The 13593-nt window shown below is 31.0% G+C and overlaps 5 protein-coding genes across 5 annotated transcripts, besides 3 other annotated features; all 5 read right to left on the reverse strand.

The window, feature by feature from the left end:
• Positions 1-336: 336 nt before the first annotated feature.
• On the reverse strand, positions 337-1443 carry TVAGG3_0030650 (cysteine proteinases family; the record flags this gene model as incomplete). Its single annotated transcript, XM_001305560.1, has 1 exon — positions 337-1443. The coding sequence occupies one exon, from the start codon at positions 1441-1443 to the stop codon at positions 337-339; it is 1107 nt and encodes a 368-aa protein (XP_001305561.1).
• Positions 1444-1571: 128 nt separating this feature from the next.
• TVAGG3_0030660 (spectrin binding) lies at positions 1572-2747 on the reverse strand (the record flags this gene model as incomplete). Its single annotated transcript, XM_001305559.1, has 1 exon — positions 1572-2747. The coding sequence occupies one exon, from the start codon at positions 2745-2747 to the stop codon at positions 1572-1574; it is 1176 nt and encodes a 391-aa protein (XP_001305560.1).
• Positions 2748-2805: 58 nt separating this feature from the next.
• On the reverse strand, positions 2806-3735 carry TVAGG3_0030670 (spectrin binding; the record flags this gene model as incomplete). Its single annotated transcript, XM_001305558.1, has 1 exon — positions 2806-3735. The coding sequence occupies one exon, from the start codon at positions 3733-3735 to the stop codon at positions 2806-2808; it is 930 nt and encodes a 309-aa protein (XP_001305559.1).
• Positions 3736-4758: 1023 nt separating this feature from the next.
• Positions 4759-5936, reverse strand: TVAGG3_0030680 (RNA polymerase II transcription regulator recruiting protein; the record flags this gene model as incomplete). Its single annotated transcript, XM_001305557.1, has 1 exon — positions 5086-5484. The coding sequence occupies one exon, from the start codon at positions 5482-5484 to the stop codon at positions 5086-5088; it is 399 nt and encodes a 132-aa protein (XP_001305558.1).
• Positions 5937-6252: 316 nt separating this feature from the next.
• TVAGG3_0030690 (P-loop containing nucleoside triphosphate hydrolases family) lies at positions 6253-6831 on the reverse strand (the record flags this gene model as incomplete). Its single annotated transcript, XM_001305556.2, has 1 exon — positions 6253-6831. The coding sequence occupies one exon, from the start codon at positions 6829-6831 to the stop codon at positions 6253-6255; it is 579 nt and encodes a 192-aa protein (XP_001305557.1).
• Positions 6832-7349: 518 nt separating this feature from the next.
• Positions 7350-7379: a terminal%2Cinverted (terminal inverted repeat of MuDR-3_TvMULE3 transposon ID:TVAGG3_0030700).
• Positions 7350-8317: a mobile genetic element.
• Positions 8288-8317: a terminal%2Cinverted (terminal inverted repeat of MuDR-3_TvMULE3 transposon ID:TVAGG3_0030700).
• Positions 8318-13593: the final 5276 nt, after the last annotated feature.

Here is a 13593-nt window from a genome sequence, read left to right on the forward strand (position 1 = left end):
GATTATTGAATGATCCTTTATACCAATAAACAGACTATTTGATACATATTGCTGTTACAATATTCTAAAGCTAACTTTCTAAATATCATTTTGAGATGTATTCCATTTATTGGCCGTTTTCTAAGAAATAGATCTACCATAGCTTTTTAAGCCTTATCATATACTAATGTTCCACATATTGATAAATACAATGAATATTACAAAATCGATATTTTCAAATTTGACTTGAGTATTATCTCTTTTAGAAACAGTAAAACTAATTACATAAATCATCAGATTAATACAAGGTTTTTACTCAAATGAAAGAAGTTTTAATAAAAATAAAACAAATTAAAATTACTGTGCCTGTTGTTGAACTAGCCATTCTCCTGGAATGAAGTTGTATGGTGTTGGGCCAATAGCGAAGCTCTCTATAAGAGAGTCATCGAAACGGCGGTTGAATTTCATGAATCCCTTAGCGCAGTTAGTTCCGCCATTGACGTGTCTAGCTGCAACATTAGAGATGGTGTAAGCAGAGTCGGAACTTGAGATATCGTCGTATGCGATACCAAAATCGCAGCCAAGATGTGGTGAAATCCACCACCATCTCTTCTTTGTGGCTGTTGGATCGACTGATGTATCTTCCTGGCCCCAGCCGTAGATTGTTACGTCCAACATACCCAAAATTTCTCCGGTAGCATCAGCTGATGAGTAAACGCCACCATCATACGAGAAGAACTGGGACTGAACTAATACTGATGATGTAACTGGGCCAACTTCGAACAAATGTGACTTGATCCACCTCCAATTGTAAAGGAAGTAGATTGGGCACTTGTTTTCGTCATCTGATGGATCACAGCTGCCTGTAAGAGCGTATGAACGGCTGCAACCAGTAGTTCCTGGGTAGCATCCTGTTGGATTTAAGCAAATTTCGCTTGTAAGGGAAGAAACAGGAGCCTGGAGGTTGGATTTTCTTGGGCTTGTATTCGAATTTGGATCATCCCATCTTGAAGCTTCTGGAATCTTTGTCTTCCAGAACAATGAATAAGCATTTAAGGCTGATCTCTCAATGCAAGCATCTCCGAGTATGTCGCAATCAAGTACAAACTGAAGAGAGAAGTTCATAAACCTGTTGGCCCAGCGTCCAACAGAAACTGACATAGCTGAGGTAACTGAAGGGGCCCAGGAGGAGCAGAGATTGGTAACATCATAAATTGGAACATTATATGTCTTTTCGTCGGTTGTACTAAGATCCTGTTGCCAGATTCCTGCAAATATGAAATTCTTATTTCCTTTGTATCTTGTTTCATCAGCTCCAACAGGGATGGCTGAGCCTTGTTTCTTTGGTGGTGAACGAACTGGTGTTAAAAATCTTTTTGCATCTTTAATAGTCATTTTTGCAAATTTTGGATATAAATGGGCTTTAAATGATGAGTTAGAATTAGAATTGATCTTGTCGACCATATCTTGTGTGATAAGTAGGTCGTTATCATTGGGCTTTGATGTAATTAGGCTAAAGAAAACAAAAAACATGAAAGACTATGAAAATGACAAATTTTCTACCGGGGATTTTGATAAAAGTGCTTACGATCTTATCGTCCTTCTAACTTTGTGCATGAAACACCATCACCTTGTTTTGTATTGCAAGTTGCATCAGTATCTTTCATTTTTATATAATATTTTGTGTTAGCATTCTTAGAGTGAACAAAATTTGCGTAACAATTGGAGCCATCATTCTTGCAATATACAGCAAAATAGAAAAATGGATTTTCTTCAACTCTGCTATCTCCATTTGCCATGTAAGTCGCATCGTCGAAAATGTCATTAAACAATGTTCCATATCTATCATAAGATGCATTAAGGTAAGTAAATAAAGCAGAGTAATTTTGCCAAATATTCTCAGTTTCTCTATATTTGATGCCTGTGACCATTGCGCCAATGACCGGAGCCGTGCACATCCAGTCTTCTTTATAATCCGAACCTAATTCATCCATTAAAGAAATGACCTTCGAGCCAAGAGAAAATCGGGTGTTCCAAAGGCCTATTTTATCTGGATCTTGGAAAATACTATATTGCTCACGTCGTCGATGCTTGTAGAGAACTGAACCAATGAACTGTGCACTTTGTGGATAAATTTTATGGGACTCAACAATGAAGCCTTTTGGAGAATCATTTTCCAATTTTTTTAAAATTTTAAACATACCACAGTAAGAATTGATGTATTCTTGATCATCGTTATCTGTATATAATACATATGGAGAGACAGTCTTAATAACATCATGAGAGAGGCCATAACTTGCAAATGTTTGGTCAAAGTTTCGAATTGCTACGCCATCATAGCAAATTGTTTCTTTCTTTTCATAATAACTCTTTAGCTGGTATTCTATAACCTCATCCGATAAAATAACTGGACATAAAAGATAATCATTTTCTTGAGTACCTCTTAGAGCACCGGATGAATCTCGTATACCATATTTCTTAACTAATTTACATTCTTCTGCAGTATCAGGACAATTCTGGTCAAAAGTGGTAGTGTTTTTTGTTTGAGTAATTTTGATAGAATATGGGTCAATTTCATTGAAGTTTAATGTTCCATCTACTGTTTTTTGCGGTGTAGATGACTCCCAAATTAATTTTGCACCATATTTATTAACAATATCGGATTGATGGCAGCTCCATTCATTTGTATCTGCATTTACTGCAATCGATGCTTTTCCATAAGGATTGTCTCCATATAATTCTGGGAATGCTTTATGCCATATTTCCATTGCATCGAGATATGATTTCGGAGATGCTTCAATCACAATATATGAAATTTTGGCTCAGTTATTCTAGATCTTCAAGCGGCTTTATATTCAAAGTTAATGATGAGGCGGCCATATATCTGGCATCTGTTACTTCAGATACTGTCCAATCGATGAAAAAATCTTTCTTAAATATATCAACACCAATAATATATTGGTCATTTGCAATGATAGGAGAGAGAAGCTTCAAATCTTCCGATCCTGTAAGTTTTTCTGTATACTTCTTCTGAGTAGAAGATAGTTTGAAACTGTTTAGTAAGACTTTGGTTGATAAACCGGGAATCTTTTCATTCTCTTTGTACAATTTGATTGATGCTCTGTATGCTGTTAATCCATTTTGGGTTTGGATTGGCGTTTTTTTACCTGTTGGTAATCTTTCTGTTCTAGTATCACTTTCAATATAATTTGGAATAGATACAAGAGCAAGACCTGTTCTAATAGGAATAATTGATACATTTTTGAAAACTGTATCAGTAGAATAAGGATGAAGATAAACTCTAACATTAATACTACCTTTATATGGTTTTCCATTGTTGTAGATTAACATATTTTCATTTCCATCATTTTGGTTTGCATAAATATATTTTTGAATAGAGATTCCAGAAGGAGTGGAAATATCAAAAAGGCATCTTCCACCGCCAGTAAGTTCACATCTGAATTTAAATTCGGTAATATAGTCTTCATCAATTAAATGGTCAGGATCTCGAGTGTATTCGAAATATCCAAAGCATCTATCATCATCATCGTTAGCGTTATCTTGTACCTTAGTGCATTTATAACCCTGAACTCCTTCATTCCACTGGCAACCAGGATCTTCATGATTACACTTTGGATCTGCGGGACTCGCATTATTATGGAAATCATTAATTGAAAAAACTTTCCAAAACCTGCCTTCTGGTGAGATACTACCAAATAGGAGCGGCCTTCCTAAGGCGAAAAGGAATACAAACATATTGATGGGATAAGTTTTGGTAAGATATTACCAAAGGTAAGAGGTATTCCTAAGGCGAAAAGAAATACAAACATTTTGAAAGGATAAGTTTGGTGAGATATTACAAAAGAGGTGTGGTATTCCTAAGGCAGAACGGGATAACATTCACTTAAAAGATCGACATTCAAAGTTAATGTATTCTTTCAATCAAAACCCCATATGATGGCTTTTTAAAACCCAAAAGAAAATTATTCGCAATCACCTTTATCATCGATTTTTTTCCTAATCACAAGTGATGATGGAATAATTTTTATATCGTTATGATCGGAATGATAATTTTCATGATTAGTAGGAAATCTATTTGCCATGTAAGTCTTCTCCGGAAATATGTATATGATATGCTTATCTTATTGGGCGAAATTGGCCTCCGAAGGGCGCCAATTTCACCTGAAATTTTTTAAGAATTGCCAAAATGCCCCAGAATTGTCAAGTCTGCATCCTCACAACGCATCAATCAAATCGCGAATAATAATAAAGTATGTTATAGATTATGGATTCACTCCAACAATATAAAGTATGTGATTTATTTTTAAATAGTTTACACTAAGTAGTATATGATCTTAACTGTTTTATTATCTGAATATAGACAAGGAATTCAAAGATGGAAAAATCTTTCAATCATTTCCTGAATATATTTTATTTTCGAAAGTCATAGCTATATGAGATTTAATTTTATGAGTAAATATTAATAAATATCATGGTTTAAATTTGGCAAAATAATTTTCATTGTAATAATTCCAAAAACTGAATATTTGCAATCCACATCATTTGCTTTACCAATAAATAGCATTAATTTATCTATTTAAAACTTCGGTTTAGGAAAACGATCAAAAAGTATGGTAATTATTGCATTGATCTATCGCTGAGTTAAATTTATTGGATAAAAATCCATTTTTATACTATTCATATTGAAAAATTAAATGTTGAAATTATTGAAAGAAATTATCGTATCTTATTCAGAGGTTATAAAATTTGAGAAGCACGTTCAAAAATAAAACTTATGAAAACAACTCTACATAGAATATTTAATAATTCATTTCGATAATGGATAAAAATTCAGAGGTTCCATTCTTAAATCATTGAAAAAATTGAATAGCATAATAAACAATTTTATATTGAATTACAAGACAGAGAAATCGAAACTATCGTTCCAAGAAATGGTTTCTGGATCACTAGGAATAAAATATGACTGATCTTGATCTTCTTCTTCGTTGCAGAGCGAATCAATTAATTCGTCTACTGAAGGTTTCTGTTCATTAATTATTGGACTACTAATTACCAAATCCTTTTGTGCTACAACCTGATTTGGTATTACAATCTGAGCTGGCTAGTATGTTTCTCTCTTGGGATTGGTTGGAGAGCTGGAGCTCTTCCCTTTGAAACAAAGAGAGCATATCTGTTCTTTATGTTAACATCTGAGCGGGATTGGAAATACTTTGCAATCTTAGACCATCTTGGTCCCATCTCCTGGACTTTCTCAATGAGAAGTAGCTCTTCTTCGGCTGTCCAAGGGCCATTGGTTACATTTGGAGATAGGTAATTAATATAACGTTCACGGCATTGTCTTGTGGTTCTTGTCTTCATAATGGAGGCAATTTTCTTCCAAGCTTTGTTTCCATGGATTCTAACAAGATCTATTAAACGAGCATCTTCTTCAGCAGTGAACTTCTGTCTTGTTGACTTGGATTCATGATGGTTTTGGGCTACCATTCTAGAAGAATGGTTGATTGATTGAAAAAATAGTCTTGAAAAAGAATTCAAAAAATTGAGAACAACCATAATTCACATTGAAAATCCGAATCAAAGATAATATTTGTTATATAGATTTGCCTAATAGTATTCAGCGTTTTCACATGATGAATTGGAGAATTATGTCAAAATTTACAAAAACCGTCGTACATAATTTTTGGTCTGATAAAGCTGTGTATAGACTTGTGTAGCTAGTATGCATGCCATGCTAAAGATCTTTTTCTTGGAAAATTCTCATTATTTTTTGAAGTTGCCAAAATCGATATTTCATAAAAATTGCATCATTAACATGTAAATGCTGTGAAGAATCTGGAAATTATAAAATTGCTTTATAGTTTTAGAAAAATAAAAAATTGTTAAATTGTTTCATCAAATTAAAGCGGATTTGATCAACATACTTAATGATAACTATTATATTTGACTTTGAACTTGCATTTTAACCGACTTAATAAGTATCAATCGGTTAATTAACAAATGTTGAAATCTATTTCGGTTTATTTTTCATGCTCTGAATAATATATGCGGCAAATTACTTCCTTGCATGATACCATCTGTGTGCATGATTAAATATAATTCGAAGAGAATAATGTTTTATCAAATTAAATATTATTCCTTATAATCGAAACAAACTGTGAAAATATAGATACATTGGCTCATTGGTTTCTTCGATGATTCAGATTATATATAATTTTAAAAACGTTATATAAAATTATTTAAATTCATAATATTTTATTTACAGCATGAACCATCCTTCTTTTTCTCAGTTAATTTAACACCTCTATCTGCGTTTTGTCCCTTTTGTTCATATAGATAACAAATAGAATCTAAAAGTAATTCAATTCCATCGCCAGTCTTACTAGAGATTTCAAACATCGGAATACCTTTGTATTTCTTCTCATAACTACGTTTGTCATAAGGTGGATTATCTTTTTCCCATAAATCGGAAAATGAAGCTACAATATAGATGTTATCGACAGATTCTTTAGCAAGTTTCACCCAATCTGGTAAATGTTCGATAGTTGGAGCGGAATGCTCCTCTAATGGTGATGGATCAAAGAAAACAAGAACGATAAATGCGGATTTGAATGTGGACTTTGTATAATTTAAGGAATTCATAGTACCTGGTGTATCCCAAAATTGAATTTTGTAATTTACATCATGATATAATCTTTCATAATTAATCACGGAAGTTGCTATTGATTCTTGACGTTCAGCATCGAATACCTTTTGAATAACTCGATATATGAAAGTACTTTTGCCAGAATACCTTTCGCCTATAACGACGACAGTAAATTTCTTTTCTTCCATATAAAAAAATATTCCACCAAAATTTTTCCAGAATTTTAACTACAAAGGTATGAAATATTTTACTGCGCAATACTATCAAATGATATAAAAAGGTGCGAGCGTTGATATATTGTCCGAAATCCAGTAAAATGACCAATAATCTAATTGAATTTTCATTCGATATACTAACTGTATGACTTGCAATAGCTTGTATATATTATCTTACTTCTTCTGTGTCTGTTGCTCTGCTCAAATACCTATCAAGCTCATAATAGAAGATTATGACAATTTCAATTGCTGGAAAAATCATTTTCTGCTGGACAATTAGCCAATAGAATACGTTTTTTATTTATATGTATTCTATATATATAGTATATTAATAATACAAACTGAGAACACCAGCCACTGATGTTTGGTAAAGATCAGGAACAGCCACTAAAATTCAAAAAATTATCGGAGATACCAATCCCAGACTATATCAAACCACTCCTTGAAATCAATGAGATGGTCTGGAATATCAATGATGCCATTCTTCCTGAGGCAAACCCAAATTTTAGCTAAAAGTGACAGGAAAAAAACGTTTAGTATTAAAAAAAAAGACCGATGAGAGCTTCGTTCGAAATATAGAGGGAACTGAGAATGCGCAACCATTGTCAGGGAATATTGGATGCTATTCCCGTTCCCTCTGTATGGAAAATTGAGGTTTTCAAAGGGAGTTAAAATAATATCAAATTTATACTAATTTACTTCAAAATACAAAAGTATTTGACAGCTAAAATTAGTTACTTTAGCAAGCCTATCAATACCCTTTTACAATTATTGCTACTTTTTCGAAATAAAAGTAAAAACAAATTTATACTAATTTACTTCAAAATACAAAAGTATTTGACAGCTAAAATTAGTTACTTTAGCAAGCCTATCAATACCCTTTTACGATTATTGCTACTTTTTCGAAATAAAAGTAAAAACAAATTTATACTAATTTACTTCAAAATACAAAAGTATTTGACAGCTAAAATTAGTTACTTTAGCAAGCCTATCAATACCCTTTTACGATTATTGCTACTTTTTCGAAATAAAAGTAAAAACAAATTTATACTAATTTACTTCAAAATACAAAAGTATTTGACAGCTAAAATTAGTTACTTTAGCAAGCCTATCAATACCCTTTTACGATTATTGCTACTTTTTCGAAATAAAATAAATTTATTATCAAAAACTTTTTTTTTCTTAGTAAAAATAAACGAAATTTTTTACCTTATGAACTTTTGATGGAAATATGCAAATTTAAAATAATAAAGAAAGCCGCGAGCGAATCGAGCGGCTTAGTTCGAAGATTTTGATTCAAATCTTTGCTTATATTCCTTAAATTCTTTATGAAACTCGCAACAGCCCCATAAAAAATTTTAAATTCTAAACTGTCGAAATTACCGATCGGTAATCACACCCTTCACAGGTGTGTCACTTTTTACAGGCGTGTCACTTTTAGCTAAAATTACCCCTACTCTTCTTCCTGATGTAATTACAAATGTTAATAATTTTATCAAAGACAATCAAGAAAAACATGAACTTCGCTTCTCTTTCAAACATCCAAACCAGCACTTTCATGATTTCGAGAAGGTAATAGTCGATTACAACGAATCCAAGTTGATTTATATCATTGATTTAATTACAGTCGTATACGAATACAGAGTCTCTCAAAGAAAGTTCTTAATTGACCTTCTCATCTCAGTTTGCGCAGACAGAGTCGTTACACTCCCATATTCCACTTCAATTTTAATTCAAGATATACAAAAGAACAAAATTGACATCAAAACACAGCAGAAAAAAATTTACGAGAGCGACAAGAAGTACTATTACAAAACGTTCAGTTTAGAGCTCGGCCAGCCAGAACTCAGAGAAATATTTCTAAACGACGATGTACAAAAATTTGAAGAAATTTTTAATAATTACGAAGTGAATACAAACATCATTTTCCAAGTTTTTGCATCAATGAACTGTGTCAAGTGTATACAGTTCTTAGAAGAGAAGAATCTATTGCCTAAGTTCATACAATATCATCCTTTGATGTCAGGAAATTTGGATTTAATTAAAAAGTTTGAGAAATCTTATTCTTACAGTTTCAAGTATCCGGCTGCTTGTGGATATAACGATATCATTGAGTACATGTTGGAAAAGGACTACAAGATCGAAGACGTGAAAAATGATTGTCATAATATTTTGCTTAAGGATACCCTTACGTGTCAGATTTTTTGCGCATACGAAGAAGTCATGCTAGACATGAGCTATAAACCTGAAATTTTAGCAACATATTTAAAACTTTTTAAACTACAATACATTTTAATATTCAAGAACAAAAATATTCTTTTTAGAAATTACATAATTATTTTATGTGAAATCTATATAAAAACATATTTTGCGAGCGTAACTTTTTTCTTTATAAGCACCTTATATGACTGATAAACTGTGAAGGCACATAATTGTTAATTCATAGAGTTGATATGTTTCCAAAATTGAGAGGAAATTTGAAAATTGAATACTCTTTCAATTCAATTTTCAAAAGATATCAGCTCCTTCAATAATTGAAGGACGATTTTGATCATTTGCTCTTAAAACAAGTATGCCATGGAGAAAAAAGTTACGCTCGCAAATCTGAAATATAACTATCATATAAAAAAATTAAATTTCTAATTTTTTACTCTATAGATATTATTGGCCACTTGTGTAATGCATAAAAGTTTATGTCATATGCATACATTTGGAAGTATGGGAGACGAGGGAAATTACTTCTATGAGGCACTAGGATTTTTAAAAATTTCTCTATCGGACTCACCATTCAATTTCTCGAAAATTAAAAAAAATCAATAATAGCTAAAATGTATTATGCATAACAAATTTTAATGTTACACGGTATTTTTTGAACTTCATGACATGAATTTTCTTTATATTTTTTTTTTTTTGGATTTTCTATGATTTATGCGATAGGCTGGAACAACATTGTAAGTGCAATGATATCATTTATAGAGAAATCTAAAACTTCAGCATTCAGAACTCGCAACCACAAAAATATTCATTTGCTAAGTAAGTAAAGTTGATTAAGTTCGACACTTAGCTTTTATACGTAAAACCAAGTGTGTATTGTTATTTCTTGTTAAATTATTGAGAAAAAAATAAATTGTAAGAGAAACGACACTGATTATTGAAATATATTGAGGTAGCGGCAGATTTCTTCATTAACATGCCGGAAATTTGTTAATCTTGGTTTTCTATCATAAAATCTGTCGAAGAATCTAAAAACGGAGATATGAAATAGAGATCATGTAAATCTAGAGTATCCTGTCAGAAAAATAGACTAAGCATGTAACCCTTTTTTGGTCATAAACACTTTTTACCACTTAGTCATACAGATGATCATTAAATTTAAACGAGCACTTTTTGTCAGAATTTATTCTTTTACAAAGACAGAAGATTTTAGTATTATTTAATATTAGTGCTGTAGCAAAATTCAAAAACGGTGAAAATTCAGTGAATTTGTGAATTCACATTTTTTTTCGACATTTTTCTTGATATATCCATGCACATTAAGAACACAGCTTTGATACGCTTAAAAAAGCATATTTTATATGAAATTGTTAAAGAAATAAACAATTTATATAAAAATTGCACTTATGGGCAGTTTAGATATATAATTTATATATAACATATATACAAATCCATAGACAAAGTGCAATAACTACAATGTTGTAGAAAATTACAGCAGAAATACTGACTTTTTGAAGGATAATAAGAATTCTTCTAAATGTTGTATTTTTATAATTTGATTGATTTTTTTTACTATTTCATTAATCTTTTATGAATAATAATTATTTTTAATATATGTGCTATTAAAATTTCAAATTTTGACTAATATATCTAAGTTATCTGAACGAAACATTTAGAAAATATCATACTTACATTGAAATAGCAAGTAGAGCATATTAATAGCAAGTTTCTTGGCTTTATATCTATCATCTATTGTTGTTTGATCAAACAAAATTCACTCTATTATATGGTGTCAATTAATTAAAACAATTTTTAATAGTTATTTATTTAGTGCGAATAAGTGCAAACTCATAAATGAATAACTTAATAGTAGAAATGAATTATCTGATATAAATCTCACATTTTGTCCATCAGAAATACTTTAATTGCATACGCATAACTATTAGTAATACGTCTGGAGTGTCAATTAATAACAATCCCACAACAAGTAAAATTCAGATTTTTATTAAACTTATTTTTTCCTAAAAGTTTTCTCAAATTACTATATATACATATGTGGATAAAATAATAGTAATATTGTAAAAAATGAGATAATTTTTTTTATTTGAGAACCTCTCAAAAGTTCATTCAATTTATCAATTGTTTCAGTTTGATGTATATTCATTTCTGGAGCCTAAAACTTTCGCAATCATGACAATATCATATTCTCTTTCTAACTACGCAATGTAAGGGTATCCTTAACCTTAAATTTGGATTATTTAGAATTTGCAACGGTTTGGCGAATAACAAAGTATACAATGATGCCTGCAAATATGATTTACCTGAAATTGTTAAGTACGCATTCGAAAATGGTCCGAAAACTATGAAATCTCCTGCAATCAAAGGAGAAAACATTGGTTCTGATGAAGAAGATGAATGGGGATTAGAACCTCGTATTTATAGGTCTTCTGCTTTGAAAGACAATGAGTTATGCAAAGCTTTCTTTTACGCAGCAAGAATGAATAACTTAGAACTTGTTAAATTACTTTTCAAAAGGTTCCAATACAAAGATGACGTGAAAGAAGGAAAATTCAATGCTTTGACAATGGCTTGTAAAAATAGTAATAAAGAAATGGCTCTTTTGTTGTTGAAACATGGCGCTGATATCAATAACACTGCAAAAGAATTTGCTGAAAGAGATTCTTCAGCTTTGTGTGAAGCAATCAGAGCGAATAACATGGAATTAACAAAGATTCTTCTTAAGAAAGGTGCAGATGTAAATTGGGCAATGCATTGCGAAGGTCATGAAACTGTTAGAACTCCAATTAACTTGGCTTCAAACTTATCACTTGATTATGTTAAATTACTTTATGAAAATGGTTTTAATTCAAACGGAATGGAAATGTCTTATCAATGTTTGTTTCTTGTTTGTAAAATTGTCACTTTTAATAATAAAAAAATTTTTATCAAAAAAACATTTTTTTGAAAAACAAAAGGAAAAATAAGAGATAGAGAGAGTTTTGTGTTATCTCATCGTTAAATACAAATTGATTGTATCAATGTACGATGAGTATTCGTTGCAAATCTCGATGAAACCCTTAAATTTTTCTTTTTCAAGCAAATTCTGAAAAATTTCATCATTTGAAACAGACCGACGAAGCGAAACAAAGAAGTCCTTGCAGAAAGCGCAGAATGTTCTGTTCCCTTCCAAATACTTTTCCAAAAGGAAAGAAACGAAATCGCCAATGATTTCGTCCGAATATTCCGTTGTATTTGAAAGAACACGTGCAAAATTAAACAAAGACAAAAAAAGAAAAGAATTGTTTTTTGAATTTTCAATTATTTCCTTCAATTTCTTCATAATTTTCATTGAATCATACATCATTGATGATGTCACGAAGTTTACTTTAAAGCAGCTGCAAATATAATCTAATGCTCTTACTTGATACTCATAAATTTTATCATCAAAATTATTCAATAGATTCATCGCTTTTTCAAGCAAATTACAGAAGGCAGCATCATTGTCAGCAATGATATTGATCATTTTCCTTGCCAATACGTAAGTTTGACATAAAATTTGATTGTCAGAAAATTTCAAGCAGAAAATTACGAAATCAATCAATTTACCAGCAAATTTACGACTTATATTACTATTACAATGATAAATTGCTGTGACAATCTTGATTAATCCAATAATTTTTGATTGATCAGAAATTTTTTGAATTTTTGACAAAAATTCATTGAAAACATCTTCTGATAATAATATTGAGCCAAGATTATTCTTTGTTGATGGATCTTCTGCAAGATTTTCGAAGAAATCCACAATATTAAGGAATTCCGGATATTTTACTAGTTCTTTGATGATGTCTCTGCATTTTTCTAGTGTGTCTGGATGTGTTGTTATCAATGCTTCCATGATGTTGATGAAATCTCTGAAGTTTTCTTGTGATTTCTCCATTTCATTGAAATACTCCTCTATTTTGCCAAATTGAGATGACAACTCTAGCAATATCTTCTTATTTTTGCATGCTACGATGCCAATTGCTTTCTCTTTCAAAGATTCATCTGATGATCTCAATAAAATTTCAACGAAATCGGAAATGTGATTGACTATACTGTTTGTTAGAATATAAAAAGAACTAATCAATGACAGTTTGTGACTTTCTCTTTACACAAAGAAGAGCATTTTTGTTCATTATCAATTTTTCTAATGTTGACTTTGTTTTTGGGTTGAAACTTGGAATGGCACTGACACGTATTGTCTGTAGACCTTCATTGTGTGCTTCAACACATAACATTAGGAAGAAATCTAAAAAAAAGAGAAGATTTTTGACAACGGGGAAGTATAAATTGAATACTTTACACAAGAGGGAACTATATTTTGACTGTATAAGAAATAGTATTCTGACATGATATGTTGTGTATTCCTTATGGATTTTTTGATCAAAAATTGTATGAAGTTATAAATCCAATTGAAATCAAAACTAATTCTGCTAATAGAAAGCAAAACTTCATAAATATTTGAATATTTTCAATGAATAA

This window comes from Trichomonas vaginalis, chromosome IV (genome assembly GCF_026262505.1).
Source record: "Trichomonas vaginalis G3 chromosome IV, whole genome shotgun sequence".
Taxonomy (NCBI): domain Eukaryota; phylum Parabasalia; order Trichomonadida; family Trichomonadidae; genus Trichomonas; species Trichomonas vaginalis.